Source organism: Acartia tonsa, chromosome 9, assembly GCF_053477335.1.
Source record: "Acartia tonsa isolate MP-2025a chromosome 9, ASM5347733v1, whole genome shotgun sequence".
Taxonomy (NCBI): domain Eukaryota; kingdom Metazoa; phylum Arthropoda; class Copepoda; order Calanoida; family Acartiidae; genus Acartia; species Acartia tonsa.
Genome location: NC_137268.1, coordinates 43,529,942 through 43,551,852, shown reverse-complemented (window position 1 = coordinate 43,551,852; position 21,911 = coordinate 43,529,942). Strand labels below are relative to the sequence as shown.

Sequence of the window (21,911 nt, the reverse complement as noted above, 5' to 3'; positions counted from 1 at the left end):
TTAATATATTGTATAGACTTCCGTTTTCCATTCGTTTACTATTTTTAAAGACATAATTTTACAAATTTGAAATATTTGCTGTACTTTATTACTTTATTATTTTATACTAATTGTTTGATTAAAAAATATCATATCATTGTTTGTTCTAAAGCTGAAACGGCTGACATTTAAACTAAATTTAAAAAATACTTTGAAATAAAAGAAAACAAGGACAATTATTCCAAAGTTGTTGTGTTTTTAGAATCTGCCAATAAAAAGAAAATCACACAAATATTTTGGTCAATAGTCTCTTTAATACAAGGTACGAACAAACCTCACTCATAGAGTAGCTCTGCTATTGAATAAATTATGACTAAGTCAATTCTTTGGTCCAAAGTCCAGCCTATTGAGAATACGACAAAGGATTGACAACAAGGTTTTTTTCAATATTGCATAACCTAATTTGTTTTTGTTGTATTTTACGGTTGAGGCATAATTATAGAGGGAGGGGGGGGGGACCGGGGGATGACCTACCTTTTCATTTTTTTATTTAAAAGAAGTTTGGGGAGGGATTGTTTTCTGTGGTAAATTTTTCTTGTTAAGGTGGTGATACCCTCTCCAAAAATATTTCAAAACCTTTTCAGGATTTATTCAATGCACTATTATTAAGATCTTAGCGATTTCCTTTCCAAAATACACACATCCTATTACACTTTTGCATAAAGATTTACAAAAATGTAGAAAAATAATAAGGTATCAAAATTATAATCAAAAGCTTCTAATAATCCTTTTTGAAACAATCAACTGAATGAACCAACCAATCAAATTCAATAACTGTCCTTCAAAATTGTTAAGCCAACGTATAAGAAAACGTTATAATGAACAGCCCATCCATCCCTGGGTAGAGGCATAAGATAAAGTTACAACAATATTTTGTATAAATATCACACTATAATAAAAAGGGTTACCGCATTTTCTGGCCACTTTCTCGCATTCAGTGCAGTGCAAATTCCCTTCCCAATGATCCAAACATTCACGGTGTAGCACACAGTGGCTAATCTAAACCAGAGGTGGATTCTTAAAATGCTATTGGCTCATTGCCTCACTAAAATTTTGTGAAAAATCCTCCAAAACTGCATAAAAAAATCTACAAAATATATTAAAATCATCAAAGGTATATTAACATATTTAACATTTTGTTTAATTTTTGTAGATTTTTAATGCGATTTTGTAGGATTTTTCACAAAGATTTTAGCGAGGCAGTGAGCCAAAAACTTTTTTAAAGATCCCTCAGGAAACATCAATAGGATTATAAAAACAGCTATATTCGTAGCCAGGATTAGTGCACCGCAGGTATAAGCCCCGCAGGGTTTGGGCTTAATACGTTTTTCAGCAATGAAATTTCCACTAATTTCTAATAATTTTATCATTGGCATGCATCTAACAAAGCAGCAGTATTAAGTATGCACTACTTTGCATCATTACTTCTCTATAGTCAACTGTGTGTCCGTCTGTTATGCATATTACATTGTAAAATTTGTGAAGCAGAGTATATTATATGACCAATGATAGGCAAGTAAACACTTTGCTATTGGTCAATTAGAATGTATACTTGCCTTTCATTGGTCATTTGCATTGTATTACGTCTTTTTTTATTAGGCACTGTAAGATGCTTAAAATTTGTACCCTATCATCCATTTCCCAATAGTAGGCAGAACAATCCTCCATTTGAGAACACAGGCTGGAACAGGCAGCCTCTGTCCATCCAGATATATCTACTTTATCTAAAACAAGAAAAATTATGCAAAGAAATTTTGAACGATGTGGGCTGTTTATTATCCGACTCCCAAAGTTTTAAAATAACGTTTTCTTATTGATTGGCTTCACAACTTTTGGGAATTTTGATTGGTAGATTCATTAAGTTGAGTTTCCAAACGTTTCAACTACTTATTGTTATCTACAGAAAAATTATTAGGGATGTACATCAATTGTTTTGGCCATTGTCTTATCAGTTTAAATTCCTGACAACAAACGCCAGCAAGAAAAAGATTGGGGTTTACGCTGCCTATCCCTAGTCATAAGGAAGTATAACAAAATTAAGAATAGTTATTTCTTTGATCGTATTAAAAACCGCTTTCCGCGGATATAGAATGTTCAATTATAAGATTAAAACCAGTTTTTAAGCCCCGAGGTGCCGAAGGCACGGGTTAAAAAAAACTGGTTTTAATCTTATGATTGTGAATTTTTATATTCGTAGAAAGCGGTTTATAATACAATGCTAGACATAGTTTTTTCGAATGGATGAGAACCGGTTCCTATCCACCGGATTCGAATGAATACGAGAAATAAAAATTACCTAATTTTTGTATAGGGTTTGTACAAGAAATTTCACTAATTGTATCATTCTACAAACAAATAAACAAAAGTAATATTTCATAGGAAGCAAAGATTTAAAAATTAGGCTATTTTATTGGCATTAGATTAAAAATAGACTTCATTCTTTTTTAACCCTTAACAATCAGGGGGGGGGGGCGTTGAACGCCCCTCCCTCTCCGGTTTTGTCTATCTCATTTTCTGCGTGTGAAAGATAGAAGGCTATAGCTAAGTGACTTTTAAATATGAGTATGATACATAACTAAGAGTTGAAATCTTTTTAATATCTCCATCCTGGCGGGCACAGGATACCAGCAAACCTGGCAAGGTCATCCAGGTAAAGAGCAAAAATATGCTATTTTACTTAAACAAAGCATTTTATCTTACCAAAATACAAAAATATCCATTCAAGACAATTTCAGGTTCCAGACTTCAAATTTTAAACTTTTTTACATGTCTACATAACATATTATAATTTCATAATGATCCGCCGCCATTTTCACGCCGACCGCTGACTTCGGCAGCTGGCAGCTTTAAGTACAACTGCAGCCACCGAAATTTATGTTTTGAGATTTCTAATATGAAATTTACATAAAGAAAAAAATTATCTGAAAAAATTGCTTTTCTAGCTTCAAAAATAAGAAAGTTACAGCCGTTTTAAGAAAAAAAGGACCTAAAACAAAGGTTGTTAAATAAAAGGGTGAAGGAGGCGAAAAATTACTTTGAATCACTTATAGTCGGAAATTTATTATTAAACAAGGGACAATTTTTTTTAGCCCTTTAGCTCTAATGGGAGCTGAGATAATAGGGGGGAGTTGAACGCTCCTTCCCTTCCCCCCCCCCTCCGACCAATAAAGGTGCGGCATTGGACCCGACTGTTAAGGGTTAATAGCTAAAACTCCTGAAATTGACATATTTAAGTATTATTTCATATTTATTGTTGCGGCTATAGTAAAGGTGAGGTGGATCGAGGGGTAAGCGTAAGTCGAAACTCATCTTTCAATTTCAAATTCTAATTCCAATGAGTTTATTCTTTTTGGGGGTGGAGGTACCATTCCCCTAAAACTATAGATATTGACCTTCCTTCAACCTGTAAGAAGCTTCACTATAAACTTAGCAACTTTGCACACAGACGGATACACATCCTGGTTCTTTACATAAGGATATGAACAATAAATGTATTTATATAAAAACTTACCCAGACACAAGTATTTAATATATTATTTGGATTTGAATTGCATCCTGATAGTATAGAGGGCATTTAAAAAAAGTAAAATAAGATGAAATTTTTTTTAGTCAAACAGCTAAAGTCATATAAACATTACGTAACATTTTGCTATCGGTTATAGAGTTATGACAACATCCATAAAAGTAGTCCAATTTAGACAAACAAACTTTTACGAACATACGTTGACTTCACAGAATATCAAATATTAGTTGAAATCAACATGTTTAAATTGACTTTCTTGTGATTGTAGAGATTGTTTCACCCTGCAAGCACAGACGTCCAAGGAGGGGGGTTGGGAGAGTAACGATATGTTTAACATCCTCAAACTTAGAAACACCTTTTTTTACCCCCCTCAAAATTTTAAAAATTTCAAGCCTTTGAAATTTCTCATTTTACCCTCCTTTAATTAAAAAGCTTGGACGTCCCTGCATGCAAGTTTTGAATAGGATGAATGGACGGACGTATCCTTACATTTAAAAATGGACTAACGGACCATCTAGTTTTAAATAGATAGGACGATTTCAATTTGTCTAAATTGATGATGATATCCATCCGTTACAAACTGAGGTTCAGACCGAGGCTAAAGTAAAGCTTCACTTTTAAAAATGCTTTGTATGCCCTTCCCTGCTTCACAGTATTTTTGCTCGCCATCATCTAATTTAAAACATTCAGCAGCACACTAAAAATAAGTTAGGTTAGGTATTCCCATCTCATTATTCTTTAATTGGTCATATATTTACAATCTTACTATTTTAGCAGCACAGATTCTGTTTAACTAGGCCAATTCATCCATCCATGCACGACTGTTTTTACAGTTTCTACGAAGTTGTGCAGTGCAGTGCATTCATTTTCAACGGCTACCCTTCCCTAATCAACAACAAGTGAAGAAATAAACGCTTAATAGAAAAATAGCCTTGAACTTTTTTACACCCTCTGGTAAAACCCCGTGCACGCCACTGTGAGTTTTCCCTTTTATGAACTATTTTTTGTTGTTGCTATAGTAAATAAAATCCTTTAATTGCCCATCGAGCACTAAACCTCTCACATCTCCTTATTGTTAGCAGAGATCGGAAGATGCGCGTAAGCCGCGTGTAAGCCTAAGTGAAATCGTCATTTTATCACTATAAAATTTAGCTGGATGTATAAAACTGTCTCTTTAGTAGACAATCCTTCTTTCAAAAATTTCTTTTTCTGCTCACAAGCAGGTTTAAAACTGAGGCTTATGCGCGGCTGAGGCGCGGCTTCCGAACCCTGATTTAAAGCACTAAATAAAAATAAGGGAAGTATAGCTTTTTTCTATGCCTATGCCTCTCGAGTGCCCTAACCCTGTGGTGCTAACCACTGCACAATATAATCTAACCTTAAATAAACCTAAAGTAAGGTTGCTCTACTAGTCCCTTTGAGTGAAACCACCAATTTTATTGATTTTTTTTTCATAAAACATCGTCTAACCTGAGGTAATGCCAAAGTGTAATGTCCAAAAGTTAAAACAAAGAAAAATAATAGAAATATATTTGATTGTTTGTTCATGATTATCACTTTTAAACTACTTAACAATTTTATTTAAGGATTAATTATAATTCGCATTATCATTATTTTTATAATTTTGCCTTATCTATTGTTTTATTAGCATGCGTTGAATTATCATTATTTAATTAGTTTTCTATGTTAGTTAATGAGTTTAAGTTTAAATGACTTTTTAATTTCTTACAAATGGAAATTTTTTAGATTTAAACATCCTGACGTTAAATACAGAGCAAAAAATCATGACTTTAACAAAGCATTTAATTTTAATGGAATATCCCATAATAAAATAAAATGAATCATGCAATTGTTCAAGACCTCTTTAGATTCCAGGTATGATTCCAAAGGTCCTGTTTCTCCATGTCTCTAGGTAAATTTGAATAGCTCAAGTTTCTTGTATCTTACTAGCGGCTACACCCCTAGTATCTAAGGGCTCTGTGTATATAGAGGCAGAAAAGCGATAAAAAAAGTTATTGAAACCATCCCAAGACTTAAATCTGAAAATAAAATAGCCTAAAACCGTCACATGATCTATGTGAAGCTTATTTGAAATAAGATAACAGGGTTAGTTTAGCAGTTATTGAGATTTTAAGCTTCAGACATAAAAATCTTCACACTTTCTAAAATATTAAAATTCCGCCATTTACCTGCCGCCGTCTGCAACCTAAAATGCTTTCCTTATCTAGGATTTTTTCATGCTTTTTCAAAATCGTATCATGCTATTCTAATGTAAAGAAATAAGTAGGCAGTGACATATATACGTGTGACCAAAACAAGAATAACAGTATACTAAGTAGCATTACTCAAGTATATTCAATTTAAACAATTGTTAAAAAAAAGAATTTTAGCTATCATATTGGGTATAGAATATACAAAGATATTATGACAGGGGAAATTTAGCTTTCTAACATGGATATCACTTATTGAGCTGTTCGTTCATCCAGTATAAGGATAGGAGAAAGGGTAGAGATAGTGTATAAGGGGGGGCTTGTGATTATTTTTGCCAGCTAAGAGTTTCACTTTATTATAGTACATAATAAACTGGTGTAAGATCCAAGAAATAATAAAAACTTTGCTTTTATTTTTTCAGGTTTCAGAAGAAAAAAAATTTCGTATGTTTTTTTAAATTTCATATCTGCAGATAAATGCACTATTTAATATTAGCACCTGTAGATACAAAAAATATTTATGTTTTTTAACATCATGAAAATAAAAATCCATGTTTTAATTTTGTGCTTCACCACTTATCGATGTATTCATCCTTGTTTGAATATGATTATATAAACATTTTAAATTATATTTAAATTTTTAAGGTACATGAAAACAACAAAATAATTAATAATATAATTATCTACAATAATTTGAGTAATGCCTTCTTGATGATAAAAGTTTCTGGAAATAACAGGAACTCTAAAATGAAGTATGATACAATGATTGATGAAGCTGTTCTATAAGATAGAAGTCTAAAATAGCTAAAGATGATTCCCTTGGCTTATGAAAATACTTGTAAAACCTTTGTCAATCAGTCCATTAAAAGCACTTAAAATAGGGAATTTGGATTTACTGGAGATTTTTCCATGTGAAATAAACATCTTCTATATAACTCACTTTGTATGTCCGTCTGTTTGGCTGTTCGCATTGTTATAATAATGATAGGTATGTTAGGTTAATAAAACTTACTTTTATTAAGCTATTTGATTCTTGAGTAAGTTATGAATTTGGTATAAACCTAAAAATACAACCAAAATTTAAAAACATTCTTAATACACAGCAAAATTTAATGAAATTATTTTCCTTTTATGCCAGGTATTTGATTTATGAAATAAGATTTTATCATTCACTAGCGGCTACGTCCCTAGATGCCTTTAGGGGCACTTGAGTTTTTTTTTGGGGGGGGGGGGGAGACAATTCGAGCTCCCCCCCCCCCATTTCCAATTTTATTTATAAAAAGATTTTTTTTATAAATTTTGTAGGGGTCATTTTTTTCTAGGTGCGATTTCTTTTCGGAGGGTGGTGGTATCCTCCACCAAAATAGTTAAAATAGTTATAAACATTCCCATGGGCTAAGAGAAGTTACATTTTAAAGGAAAACAATATCGATTAGTGGTTAGCGAGATCCTTCGTTACAGACAGACACACAGACCTATCCCTTTATCTTCAAACAAGGATGACAACATCCATAAAAGCGAAGCACTGAAACAGTAGGACAAACGGACATTAACACTTATATAGTGTCAGAAATAAATAATCAGAATATAAATGTATAAGAGTCGAAGCAAAGTTGTAAGTAAAATTGTTGAAAAACTGCTTTATACAGGATTATGTTTATGGACATACTTACATTTTTAGGACTTGATTATAGAGTTGTTTCGCTATTAACATTATACTTTGTTGTCCCAGGAATCAATAAAACAAAAATCAGATTAATCGGATGATTAGATCACATAAAAATTTGTTGTTAAAAAAGTAAAAAAATCAACATGTTTAAAATGGACGTACGGACATTCTTGTAATGATTATAGAGTTGCTACGCTTTCTAAATCGTACCTAATTACTAAAGGAATCACCATGCAAAATTTGAAATCGATAGGACATTTCTAACATGCCTTAATTAACGAAAAAAGCTATCCGTTACGGAGGGAAGGACAGACCAACCCTAATTATAGAAAAGCTTCACTTTTAAAATTGAATTAAATGATGAAATTAATACTTACTCAACATGTTTAGTACATTTTTCTTAGGTCCTAAAAAAAGAATATTTTTAATAAAATGTTGATTTCTTTAAAACAAATGTTAATTTTTTTATTTAAAATTCAGTATTTATATTTCAGATTTTACCCGCCCGCCAATTCGCTACCATTTTAATCCATTATGGAGCATATAACGGACGTATCGCCAATACAGAACAGGTTCAAAAATCTTTTTTCTGTGAGTGCCAGACCTTGAATACATTATCCGTTGGCTTTAAAACTTTGAGTACTTTGGGTTAAATATCGTTTGGTGAGTTGCAGCAGTATGCAAACTTTCAAACTAATGATTACAATCTGCAATCGGATTGCGCTGAATTTCAGCCAATCACAGCGCGGTATTTCGTAAAATGCTGTGCTTTCATTGGTGGAAAGTTGGCTCACCCCGATTTGGCGCACCATTGAAATGATTTAAAGATCCAGCTCTGATTTTAGCTACTTGGTTAAACTTTTCTCTTGTTTTTTTTGTAATAGATATTTTACCTTTTTTAGCACTTTGATAAACAATCTTGCACAATCTTCGTTTCTAAAATATTTAGTTTTAATTGATTAAAAGTTTTAATCTTTAGGTCAAACTACATAACAAAATCAACATTCCTATGTACAAAGGTAGATTAGCCGTTGTGTTCCATGAACTTCTATATGTTGAAACTTAGCATAAGTGTTACAAGTGATAAATAATTAACAAACCTTGTGTCCTAATTTAACAGCTGTTAAAGGAGCGGCTAGAAGCTAAAATTTTAAACTAGCTTCATTTCCTAATTCGGCTGCTTTTAAATGAACTGCCAGATGTTGAAATCAGGGATCAACTATTCACAAACATTGTGTCCTAATTCAGCAGCTGTTTAAGAGCGGCTAGAAGCTAAAATTCTAAACTAGCTTCATTTCCTAATTCGGCGGCTGTTATATGAACAGCTAGATGTTGAAATCATTATGTCAGGTATAAACTATTCACAAACATTGGGCCCTATTTCAGCAGCTATTATAAGAGCGGCTAGATGCTTACATTATAAACTAGTCTCATTTGCTGATTCGGCGGTTGTTCATATTGGTCATAGGTGATAAATGAATTACAAACCTTGTGTCCTAATTCAGCAGCTGTAATAAGAGCGGCTAGATGCTGAAATTCAGCCTCTTCATCATCTACAACAACTGTGCGGCGGATAATCTGAAATATTTTTTTTTTAAATAACAACATAGAAAATTTAGGAAGTAGTAGTCGGTATAAAACAATTCAAAAGTACCCATAGAGGTCTCTTGTGGGAATGAGTTAGAGGTGAGGGGGGGGGGGTATAAAACGACCCTTAATCACTTTCAAGTTTAGGTTTAATAAAGATTAAGAAAATGTTTTTGGTTTTCTTACAGGGGGGGTGGGCTAAATTTTTGCGATTGCTGATACCCTCCCCCAAAATCTTATGAACCTTTCCAGGACTTTTTATATAAGGATAGAATTATAAAGTTATTGTAGACCTAATTATTAACGAGAAGGTTAAAGTATTATTTCATAAAATGTTATTTATAATAAAATTACAGTTCCTTAAATTACATTTCATGAGTTACACTTTCAATAATTTTTACATGACAGTTTAGGTTATATTGGGTAAAAGGTAGCCCCGCATGATTAGGGCTCACCGCAGGGATATAGCACTTACATGAATTGACATTATGGTAATTGATACTGAACCGCAGGAAGGAAAAGCTATAAAGACCAATAAACCGCCATGCACAAGTTCTAGAGTAGGTTTCTACAAGTACTTACATCTAAAATTAACTGAATCTTTTTTTCGTCTTTGCATTGATGAACAAGCCATTCAATATCCTCGGTTAGAACTTCAATAGTGGGCAGCCCGTTGGGAAATAACACTTCTGACTAAAAAAAAAACAAATCTATCCTCTTTTACAATATTTATACGATAAGCGTAGCTACTCTGTAAGTAGAGCATACTGATACTTTGTATGTCAGTTCGTCACAATGCACGTAGAAGGTATTTGGCTTGAAGGTTTCGTGATTTTCTAGGATCTATAGTTAATCCTCATAATAAAATAACAGGGTCTGTATCTGTGTCTTTGTACCGAAGGATTTCACTAACCGCTGAACCGATTTGTTTTTTTTTTTAAATGTAGCTTCTGATAGAGGTCTCTAGGGGCGATTAGAGACATTGATAATTTCCCAATTCTCAAATATTTTAGCTACTTTACTCTCCCTACCACCGTGAAAGTTAGAGGTTAGGGTTTGATATACATAAAAATACTAAATTTACATAAAGTAGTAAAGATTTTGTTTTGGCTATCAAGATATCGCTACTACTAGGAAATCTTTAGATATATGGTTTTACTTTTAGGTCATGGTTTTGAGCTATTTTAATGCCCCCCTCCCCCCCCCCCCCCCCCGAAGTCGTTAATGAAACAAAAAAAGATATTTAAAAAATGCATTTTACCTCTGGAATTGATTTTAGAACTTCGTCCATTTTCGTTTCGTTTGAATAGATTTCGTACATTTTTAACCAATCTAGGGTTTCTTCTTTAGATCCATACCTAAATCCATAATATATTATCTATATGTATTCAATAATTTTCTCTAATAATTAATGAAAAACTAATTTGATTTCTAATCATAATCTTAAAAATATAATTTTTATGATAAAAATCACAAAACCTTTAAACTACTAATAATAAGTATTCAACTAATTGATGTTGAATATACGTGGATGTTATAACAGGAGAATAATTGTCGTCAATTCAGGTTGCACTTTCCCCCCGGATTCATTGGTCGGGCCGTTTATCCGACAGCGGGAAAGAGGATGGGGTAAAGGGGGGATGGGGGAAATCGTTATTTTACTTTATCATATAACTAGCGGCTTCGCCCCTAGCCTCTAGGGGCTTTGCCCCAAGAGATGGTAAAAAAAGTGTAAGGTGAAATTTGTAAAAAAAAAATAATAAGAAGGACCAAGGAAATCTTCTACAAAGGAAATATTCCACAAAGGAAATCTTCTACAAAGGACCAAGGATATTTCTTACAAAAAAAAAAAATGGGGGGGATTTTTTTTGTTTTTGGGGGGGTTGGGGGTGTCCCACCCCCCCAAAAAAATAGCTTAAAACCACCACAGGACCAATAGGTATATACCCTCAAGAGTAGAATCCGATCGGTTCAGTGCTTACCGAGATCTTAAGCTTCAGACGGACGGACAGACAGACAGACATCGTACTACTTTGTATTTTTGATATGAAAATCTGGTGTAAGATCCAAGTAATAATACATCCATTATTCAACTTCAAGTTTTATAAAAAAAGTATATTTTAAAGATCGGTTTTTTTCCATACTTATGCCAAAATTCAGTCATTGCAGTGTAGAAATTCAACATCGCTATGATTCCTCTTCCAAAATATCTAAAAGAAAATCATTTGGTAATAAAAAAAATTGGGTATAGTCCTTTTCGTGACATCGCTTCTTATGGGGCGATTTGTCGTATTTTTCACAGTAGATTTTCTCCTATTTCTAGCCCCTGCGGGGGGCTCTAACCCTGCGGGGCCAATAACCTAGCCCTGTGGGGCAATCACCTAACCCAATATAACCTAACCTAACCTAAAATAACCTATAAAAAGCCATTTTAAAAATACGAAAAATCGCCCCATAAGAAGCGATGTCACGAAAAGGACTATTCCCAAAAAATTTAATTACAAAAGAAAAATATCTATCAATCTATTTTTTCAGTGTCAATTTATTTCTTACTAGCAACTTTTCTTTCCTAGAAGCCTCTAGAGGCATTTTCAAATTCAGTATAAAAATGAAAAAATATAAAAAATGGATATAAACCTTCCCCGGACCTGTGTGAAGCTACATTGTAAATGAGAACCATATAGGTTCAAATGTTTAGCCAGTTACTTTTATATATAGATTTAGTTGCATCGTATTATAGACAGCTTTCCTCGGATAATGAAATAAAAAAATCTGATTTTTTTTCAGATAGTTAGCCAAACTGGTATTATTGTTGTAATTTTTATTTTATTGCTGTTAAAAAAATTGTCAGCTGATATTGGCCGGGTCCTAAGCCATATTATATCTATCTATCCTTTCTATCTATTAAGTTATCTATCTATCAGTATCTATAGCTTACTTTTCATCTATTTTATATACCTTGAATTTTGACAGACACGTAATCTAGCATCATTACTATCTATCTATTATTCTATCCATGATTCTATTTATTTCATCTGTGCCTGTCTATCTATCTATCTATCTATAGCTAATTTTCGGAGTGGATACAAAACCGCGACAAACAAAACCGCGACAGGGACAAAACCGCGACATAACAAAACCGCGACAGTGACAAAACCGCGACAATAACAAAACCGCGACAATAACAGAAATATAACTATGTAGGATTTTTTTTGTAGAAATACATGGCCGCAGCGCTCGGCCCCCTGGCCTGCCTAGCCGCGGGCGCTCGGCCCCCTTGCCCATAACCTAACCTAACCTAAATATTGTAAAAAAAATATTAAAAATTTGAAAAAAATCTACCAACCACTTTTTGTAAAATCCACGAAATTCTAAATTATAAATAAGTTAATGTACATTAAACATTCAAACATATAGGTTAGGTTAGGTTATAGGCAAGGGGGCCGAGCGCCTGCGGCTAGGCATGGCAGGGGGCCGAGCTCTTTTTAAGATTTTTTTATTATAGATTTTTTTGTAATGTCGCGGTTTTGTCACTGTCGCGGTTTTGTTATGTCGCGGTTTTGTCCCTGTCGCGGTTTTGTTTGTCGCGGTTTTGTATCCACTCCTAATTTTCTATCTACTTTATCTACCTTGAATTTTGAAAGACACGTAATCTAACATCATTACTATCTAGTATTTTATCCATGGTTCTATATATCTATCTGTCTATCCATCTATTGTTGTCTTTCTATCTCTTTTTATACCTTGAATTTTGACAAGCTAAATTTTTCTATATATCTATCTGATAAGTTTTCTATCTCTCTATGTAGTCATATATATATCTATTGCTATCTATCTCATATACCTTGAATTTTGACAAACACGTAGTCTAACATCATTGCTGTCTAATATTGTATCCATCATTCTTGCATACGATTTTAACTCAGGACTTACTGAAAAAGGTTTGGAAATTAGAGTAAAACACTAGAGAGAGAAAGGGTTAAATAACTGTATCTCCCCATCGCAACCGCCTTGTGAAACCTTTCTATTGGGTCATTGAAATCAACCAATCGTGTCGCTTATATTAACACAGCCAAGAACCAAAAATAATTTAGAAGCAGACGAAAGAGGTCTTTGAAAAAGGAAGGGAGGTAGTTATCTGAAAAAAGATTGACTGGTTTTATTTGAATATTGACATACTTGACTAAATATGCGACAAAAATTGTAGAATATCCTTGTCTAAATACCCAAGGAGTGCAGAGGATAGAATATAACGTTAGCCAGTAATGCATAGAGAAAACCCACGTAAAATATTTAGCCGTTTTTACTCTTTATAAATCAGTGGTTTGCCTACATTATTTTAGATTGCGGAAAATTGCAAAATTGAGCAGCTAATATAAGCCTTTGAATTGACGAAAAAGCCTTTAACCGTAACTGTTTGTTTATAATTTCTTAAGCTTCACTTTCATAGATGGTGTAATCCTAGTTTAAAATATCCTGGAGACAAGGTTGTAAAAGAATAATTTGATTGTTTACCTACTTTTATCATTTACAACTAGTAAAAAGGGGACTTACATTGGTACCCAAAGTTTTACAAACATGTTTTCTAATTCGTTTGCTCAAAAACTTTGGGTACTTTTCTTTATTTTCATTGGTTGTCTCCAAACTAGAAGTATCCTAACTTTCAACCAAAATTGAAATCTACAGTCCCCGAAGTATTTTAATAACGTTTTCATATTCGTTGTCTCAACAACCTAGTTTGGGGATCTTTCATTGAATTTTGTTGAGAGTTCAAACGTTTCAATTGTAATCTACAGAAGGGGTAATTTTGTGAATCATTATTGGAGATGTACATTAATTTGTGTGCCATTGCCTTATCTCATAGATCCCTGATACCAAACAATATTCATTTTTTCAATATGTTAGCACAATCGGGGTTTGGAATAGGGATTTTATGAAAAAACTTGGGAAAATCTACATCACTTTAATTCTTCTTATAGCTTTATGCTAACAATGAAAATATAATATACGTGGATATTATGACAGGAGAAAAATTGTCGTCAATTTCAGGTTTCTAAAATGGAACTTATTTATTGGTCAATTCATTCAACCAGTAAGATGGGAGTTAGATGGTAGTTATCAAAGCAAAGTAATTTTGTTCTACTCCCTTAAATTATAATGTGTGTATTATTTTTCTTTTAGCAGTTTTTAAAAGCGAAGCTTTTCTATAATTAGGGTCGGTCCGTCCGTACGCCCGTCCGTCCGTACGTCCGTAACGGATAGCTTTTTTCGTTAATTTTGGCATGTTAGAATTGTCCTATCGATTTCAAATTTTGCATGGTGATTCCTTTAGTAGTTGGGTACGATTTAGAAAGCGTAGCAACTCTATAATCATCACCAAAATGTCCGTACGTCCATTTTAAACATGTTGATTTTTTAACAACAAATTTTTATGTGATCTAATCATCCGATTGATCTGATTTTTGGTATATTAATTCCTGGGACAACAAAGGATAATTTAATAAGCGAAGCAACTCTATAATCAAGTCCTAAAAATGTAAGTATGTCCATAAACATTATCCTGAATTAAGCATTTTTTCAACAAATTTACTTACAGTTTTGCTTTGACTCTTATACATTTATATTATGATTATTCAGTTATGACACTATACAAGTGTTAATGTCCGTTTATCTTAACGTTTCAGTGCTTCGCTTTTATGGATGTTGTCATCCTTGTTGCTGTTGCAATTATCAGAGAGGGAAAGGACAATCGTCCATAAATATTAAAGTTCCCCAAAGTTAAGTAAAGTTTTTAAAAATTGTAAAAATACAAAAGTGGTAATTTTGTTTATTTTAATAGGGGAATATTGATATAGTTCCATTGTTTCATCTAAAATCCATGTTTCTGTATAAGAATCGTTGACCCTATCTTTGATTATTGCACAGTTTTACTTTCTTGAAACAAATAAAACAAGGATAACAACATCCATAAAAGCGAAGCTTAACAATTCAGACAGACAAACGAACATTGATTAATATAAAGTAACAACGATTTTAATTTCAAACAAAATGTCTATAAGTCTAAACAAACTTCAGTGAAAATCTAAAAGACACCCATTTAAGAGGGGGAATTTGAATATGAAAGATAATTCGTTTCTTCCAGTCGTTATGTGACGTCAATCGGTCCATAAGAATAACCTATTTTAATTAAAGGTAGTGAAGGGAATAGTTATTTACTGCATCGTATTATAGACAGCTTTCCGTAGATATAAAAAAAGAAAGATTATAAGATTAAAACCAGTTTTGATAACCCCGAGAGGCAAGGCTGACAAAATAGTAATTAATATTATGATTTTTATTTTAATATTCGTGGAAAATTGTCTTTCATACGATGTTACATATGGATTTTCAGTTTGGCTGATAACTGGTTCTAAACCAGCGGATATGAATCGGTTTCGAAGCCAAAGTGGAAGATAGATTAAATATCACTTTATCCGCTACATAATATTCACCAAACCTTTCAAGCCCATATATGAATTTAAATCAAGGATGACAACATACACAGCTATTCACAAGGGGCGTGTGAAATATGGAGAGAGGGGACAATGGGCTGTTCATGACACTAGTCCCTAAAATTTAATATTAACGTTTTCTTATTCGTTCGCTTAACAACTTTGGAGATTTTTAATGAATTGTGATTGATTTATTAAGTTAAGTGTCCAAACGTTTCAACCACTAATTGTAATCTATAGAAATGGGTAATTTTGTGTATTAACATTAGACATGTACATTAATTTATCGGCCATTGTCTTATCCCTTTAGATCCCCCGGTATAAAACTATTAGGGAGTGAAAAAAAGGGAAGGCGTGACTTCTCAATTTTAATTTTAAGGTGGTGTTGAAATTTTAATCTACATCATCGCAGGAATCATTTGAAATAGATAGTGTATTTTTTCACTAGCGGCTACGTCCCTAGAACCTCTAGGGCCACTTAAAGTGGGTGTCGACACCCCTCCCCTCCCCAAAAATAGTTTCGACCGTCCCCAGACCTATACGAAGCCTCACAGTAAGGTAGTACCATATTAGTTCAGCAGTTAGCGAGATCCTACGCTACAGACAATACCTTACTACTTTATGTTATGGGATATAAAATTATACAATACCTGGATGAAATTTCGAACTATCTTGTGCTTTAACAGTGCAACTGAAAAATAAATAAAATAGTTTAAGCATTAGTTATGTCGTTGGTTAAACAATATATTTGCTGGTTTAGTGATTTAATAGGACAAACAAATATGGCAATATTTTTAAGCACAAAAATCATAGATGGATAAACAGAAAAATTTATTTTTAAATCAGATGTTTAGAGGTGACAACGTTCAAACAGACATGCAGGCGGACATTTCGAATTATAGAGTAGCTTTTATACTTATAAAAGAATAAGTTTGGTTAAACAATAGAATTAATTGAAACTAATACCTTAAAAAAGTTATAAATGCAGCAAAACACAAGAACACATATCTCATTGATAACATTTTGTTCACAAACAAAATTATTTTGTTTGTTATTGTTCAAAATCTCAACTACAACTGAGTACTATAATGTGCGTGTTTTCAAATATTTACAATGTTTTTGTTTTTAATTCTTTAAAAGTAATTAATATGTAGTATATATACTTTGTTTGTGTGTATTGTAAATATACTTTGATTAGATTTTAATTGCTTTACAGTATACTATTACATTAAAAAATTATTTTTAAATTTATATCTATCTATCTATCTATCTATCTATCTATCTATCTATCTATCTATCTATCTATCTATCTATCTATCTATCTATCTATCTATCTATCTATCTATCTATCTATCTATCTATCTATCTATCTATCTATCTATTATCTATCTATCTATCTATATATCTATCTATCTATCTATCTATCTATCTATCTATCTATCTATCTATCTATCTATCTATCTATCTATCTATCTATCTATCTATCTATCTATCTATCTATCTATCTATCTATCTATCTATCTATTATCTATCTATCTATCTATCTATCTATCTATCTATCTATCTATCTATCTATCTATCTATCTATCTATCTATGTAGTGAAGTTATTTAGTTAATGATAGTGATCTCTACGTTATCCTGTTGTAATCCTAGCAATTAGGAACAAAACTAAAAGATATTCTTACATTAACTCAGAATTTTCTTCTCATGTAGACCTAATGTATCAAGTAACGTTTGTAGATGATTCTCCTGGCCTAAGAGCAACTACTTTAAAAATCAATCTGTCTGTCTGTCTGGCCTTCTATTCATAGCGCAATAAAGTAAGAGATATATGGTATAGGCTACAGACTTTTTTTTGTGAATATTCCCCTGATCAAAGAGAACCTATTTTGTATTTTGTGAGTGTTGTCATCCATAATGTAAATTAAGTCCTTAGAGAAGTAATTTAACCAGTCGAATATGCAGAGAATTTGAAAAAAGAAGTAAGTTTTGAGAATGTCAAAAAATGTTAGGTGTCCCAAATTTATTTTTAAGGGGGTGTTGGAACCCGCGCCCTCTTTTGAGACATTCTGTCACACTTTACATATTTGTATGCATGGTGTTATATAGATTTGATAAATTATAGTAACTAAATTAGTATCTTAAAAATTATTTTTTTTGAACTGATCCTTATATTACCACATATATAACTTTATCAATGTACTGTATACTCTAAAAAAGTTCAATTATTGTAATTTTAAAAAAGAGATTTTATTCTTTTAGTGAAATTAAAGCACTTCCATCCAAATATACATTAACAGACAAACATTAAAGGTAAAGAAACAAGGTCAGCTTGCAATGCAAGACTCGAACCAGAAAAAAAAATTGGGCGTTATTAATTTACTTAAAATATAAGTCATACAAATTGTATTCTTACCGGATGCATCATTAAAAGTTTGAAATCGGAAGGATGATTTTAAAATACCCTAAATGTAACCGCTTGCATGAATAAAAATTAAAGATATATTTTTAACTGTCTTTGAGAAATTTCCTCAATAAAATAAACATTATTTGGCAAGTAGAAAAAAAAGTTTTAGAAATTATATTTCTTTTTATACATAGCATGATGAAAAAGAAAGCTATTAAAATTAAAAGTTTTATAATACAATTATCTAAAATCAATTTGGGGTTTAAAGTATATTCAGCAGAGCTGGATCTTTAAATCATTTTAGTGGTGAGCCAGATCGGGGTGAGCCGAATTTCAGCCAATCACAGCGCGGCATTTCATAAAATGCTGTGCTCTCATTAGTGGAAAGTAGGCTCGCCCCGATTTGGCTCACCACTAATGCTTATTTTTATGCACATCGTTTACATTCTTTTGATCGGTAGATTGTCTGTAATGATTCTGTTATACTTATAACTACCCATCTTCAACTAGCCACTTGCCTCATGTACTAATCTTTTCATAAAAGTAACAGGATGTCTTTGTGTGTTTCTGTATGTGTATTCGCGTGTCTGTATCTCAAGATCTCATTAACTAATCTACTGATACGGTTCTTCTATATAATGAAGCTTTGTATAGGTCATGGGAAGTTTTTGGGGAAAGGTACCTTTAACTTCCCAAGATAAATCGTCCAAGAAATTAATAACCCACCAAACAAAACGTTTTTGGTTACTTTTTCATTTAAACTACAATATAAAGTGGATGTTCGACTTGACCCCCTTATCTTCTTTCAGAGGCCCGCTAACGTCCTCTAGACAAGGAGCTGCTATTATATATGTAAATTAGTACAGTTTTTTTGGTCTTTAGCTTTAGATTTCCTTTATCAACTACCTTAGGGTCCCAAGGGCTCTAGGCGAGTAGCTACTATTAAAAATAGAAAGTAGTTTTTTTGTTACATTCAATTCTTAAAGATGTTTTTGGCAATTTTATATTATTTTGCATAACATGCCAGTTCTATTTACTTGTGTTTATGCAAAGATTCAGAGTATATATTTGTGTGTGTATGTGTAATTATCTTCTAGTTTGTGTGCAAAGTGTCCAACAAACACAGTTTCTGCAAAAATGGATTTTTTTACTTGGATTTATCTTGTTTTCTAATAAAGTGTACTTTAAAGCGGCCTAAAATAACGATATCCACCATCCCCTCCCCTAAAACTGGATTAATGAATTGGCCAATGAATGAAATAGCAACCAAAATGGACAACAATTTTTCCCATGTCATAATATTCGCGTATATTCTATATCCATTTCAGCCGATAATATAAGTTAACCCCAGCCGCATCCAGTTTAATTTTTTTTAACATCATCCCATCTCATAATTTTAGCTACTGTCGCAGCTGTATGGTTACATTTTTTCAAGTGAAGCCGAACATCTGACAGCTTTTTATCACTTTAATATACTATGCTTCTTTGATTAGAAGGTATGTTCGCTGAGAGAAAAAAACAGAACCAATACGGTCCAGCGGTGAAAGACATCCAGGTATATAAAGTAATAAGATTATAGACTTTAATATGATGTGAAATGATAATAAACTAAATTATCCCCTCTTTATGAGTAAAATATTGCTTGAAAGTTTTGTACACTACTAGTTTGCTACTAACCAACCAAAATTTATTAAAAGTACCCAACGTTTTATAGCCAAGGAATTACGGTGTCATAAACTTTTAGTACCAGTGTAATTTACAGTATGAAGTCCCCCCTCAATGACGATATCTTAAAGGCCGGGCAAATCGATTGACGGTTGGACAGTTACATAGTCTTTGTTTACAAGAAAGTTTTTAATGGACACACCGTTTGTATGGGCTACAAACAAGTGATTAAATCTTTATTTTGGAACACCCTTTGGTATAGTTTGGTATTTATCCCTATGGATAAGTGTGATAATCTTGGAGAAGCCTCGCAAGGAATAATAATGATGCAATACTAACTACTCAATACCTATATTCAGCAAAGAGAGAGAGGGGACAATGGGGTGTTTATTTCACTAGTCCCCAAAGTTTTATAATAGAGTTTTCTTATTCGTTGGCTGAACAACATTGGGGACTTGAATTTTGATTGGTTGGTTTATTAAGTTGAGTGTTCAAATGTTTCCACCACTAATTTTAATCTACTAAGGGGTAATTTAGTGAGTCATCAATTTGGATGTACATCAATCTATCGGCCATTTTCTTATCCCTTTAGATTCCTGTATATCTATGTATCTAATTATAAAACTCGGTGGTGATTGGTTCTATTCCAAACGTCGTCATAACTGAAGATGTTAAAAAAGTTGTACATACTGCTGTTAAGCCAGTTTTGTGACCTAAGTATGAGTAGAAAGAAAGCCTTGGTCTAAAACAGGCGAATCTCATGTAACTCAATGTAAGTTAGGTCTTACAGACAAGGGACATTTTCCCTCAATTTATTATAATAATAATCATTTATCTAATCTTATTATCCAATGCTATACATGATGAATGATGATGGCCGAGAACCGGTTTTAATCCAGGGGATATTAATCGGTTTCGAAGCCATACAGAAAAAGATGTTCCATTGCAAAAATGTATAAATAAATAAGACATTTGTAATTTTGCTCGGCTTAGATCTTTTGGCTAAAATGTTTTTGTGTTCTTGAAAATTATCGCCTATCTTAAATTAGAGATTATTTAAAGAAGTATGTTTTATCTTTAATTGATCCTTTCCTGGTCTAAATATAATCTGTTCATCCCTCTCACCTCATCAATTAGCTTAACAAAGCTTTACATAAATATATTTTTAGAAACACAATCACAACAATGATGACAACATCCATAAAAGCGAAGCTCTGAAAAGGTAGGACAACCAAAAATTGACACTTGTAGAGTGTTAGAACTGAATAAGCAGCATATAATTGTATAAGTCGAAACAAAATTTTAAGTAAATTTGTTGTGAAACTGATTTAATACACGATACTGTTTAAGGACATATTATATTTTTAGGACTTTATTATAGAGATGCTTTGCTTTTAACAATGTACCTTGTTGTAATAGAAATCACTATTCCAAAAATCAGATGAAAAGTATAATTTTATTACATAATAAAATGTTTTCAAAAAGTATAGTGAAGATTTTTGACCTAAACATTTCTAGTATATCCAACTATCTGTCTATCTATCTGAATATTAGTATCTAACTATTCCTGCATTCTACATCATATATAATTGTCAGGGATAAGACAATGGACGAAAAATAGGTGTAGTACATACAAAATAACGATAAAAAACTTACCCCTTCTTTTAGTAACATCATCTGTGATTTAATATATTTACCCAAAGATATTGCAGCCAACGAATAAGAGATCAAATTCACTTAAACTTTACAATCAAATATACCCTTCCGCCCTGCTAATTGCAATCAGTGAATACATTAACTAATGTACGATTAATCAGAAAAATAAAAACTCTTTTATTCGTTTACTTATGATTGTAATAAATTAGGAATAGATTACAATTTAGAAGTAACTAAACAGGGATAGGAAAATGAAATATAAAATGATATTTTTCCCCAATGAGCGTTGTATTTATTTATTGGAGAATAGAATTAATAAACATATACGTCATTAAAAGAACCATCCCAAATACCACAACCAATTCGGACATTACATTTTCCGAGATCTTTAGGATAAGCACAAAGACAAATATATATTGTAAAAATTTACTTATATCTATATTTACCTATAAAATGTTGTTAGCTACGCTTCGCTTCTTATGAATATTAAATGTATTTTAAATAGATAAAGATCTCTGAAACGGCTTTACTAATACCATAATTTCAGGCAATTTAAATTTAAAAAATATGGGAAAGATTCGAAAAAAGAGGCTAGAGGCAATGCCATTTGTAATAATGATATCTAGGTTAGATAAAAATTATATTTATCCCAGCCATTGTTTC

The 21,911-nt window shown here is 32.3% G+C and overlaps 2 protein-coding genes across 3 annotated transcripts in view; both read right to left on the bottom strand.

The window, feature by feature from the left end:
- Positions 1 to 3,645, bottom strand: part of LOC145329017 (uncharacterized) — a 22,363-nt gene extending 18,718 nt beyond the window's left edge. For both annotated transcript variants that reach the window (XM_080173016.1, XM_080173015.1), the window contains exons 1-4: positions 3,551 to 3,645; positions 2,336 to 2,384; positions 1,666 to 1,763; positions 948 to 1,038 (exon numbers count right to left, since the gene is read on the bottom strand). In XM_080173016.1, the coding sequence (XP_080029142.1) occupies positions 948 to 1,038; positions 1,666 to 1,763; positions 2,336 to 2,384; positions 3,551 to 3,613 (301 nt within the window). In that variant the 5' untranslated portion in view covers positions 3,614 to 3,645. The remainder of the gene's footprint in view (positions 1 to 947; positions 1,039 to 1,665; positions 1,764 to 2,335; positions 2,385 to 3,550) is intronic.
- Positions 3,646 to 6,789: 3,144 nt separating this feature from the next.
- On the bottom strand, positions 6,790 to 16,605 carry LOC145329027 (uncharacterized). Its single transcript, XM_080173030.1, has 10 exons — positions 16,486 to 16,605; positions 16,170 to 16,210; positions 12,873 to 12,960; positions 11,173 to 11,238; positions 10,290 to 10,386; positions 9,611 to 9,721; positions 8,930 to 9,019; positions 8,335 to 8,377; positions 7,819 to 7,848; positions 6,790 to 6,833 (listed from the first exon to the last, which is right to left on the bottom strand). The coding sequence occupies exons 1-10, from the start codon at positions 16,539 to 16,541 to the stop codon at positions 6,790 to 6,792; spliced, it is 666 nt and encodes a 221-aa protein (XP_080029156.1). The 5' UTR covers positions 16,542 to 16,605.
- Between the last annotated feature and the right edge of the window lie 5,306 nt (positions 16,606 to 21,911).

Excerpts from the sequence above, each read along its gene's own strand:
- LOC145329027 (XM_080173030.1), bottom strand. The coding sequence starts at position 16,541 with ATGTTATCAATGAGATATGTGTTCTTGTGTTTTGCTGCATTTATAACT. Across the intron at positions 12,961-16,169 it reads TAGTTCGAAATTTCATCCAG|TAAGTCCTGAGTTAAAATCG; the intron begins GTATTGTATAAT and ends AACCTTTTTCAG. Across the intron at positions 6,834-7,818 it reads AAATGTACTAAACATGTTGA|GTTTATACCAAATTCATAAC; the intron begins GTAAGTATTAAT and ends TTGTATTTTTAG.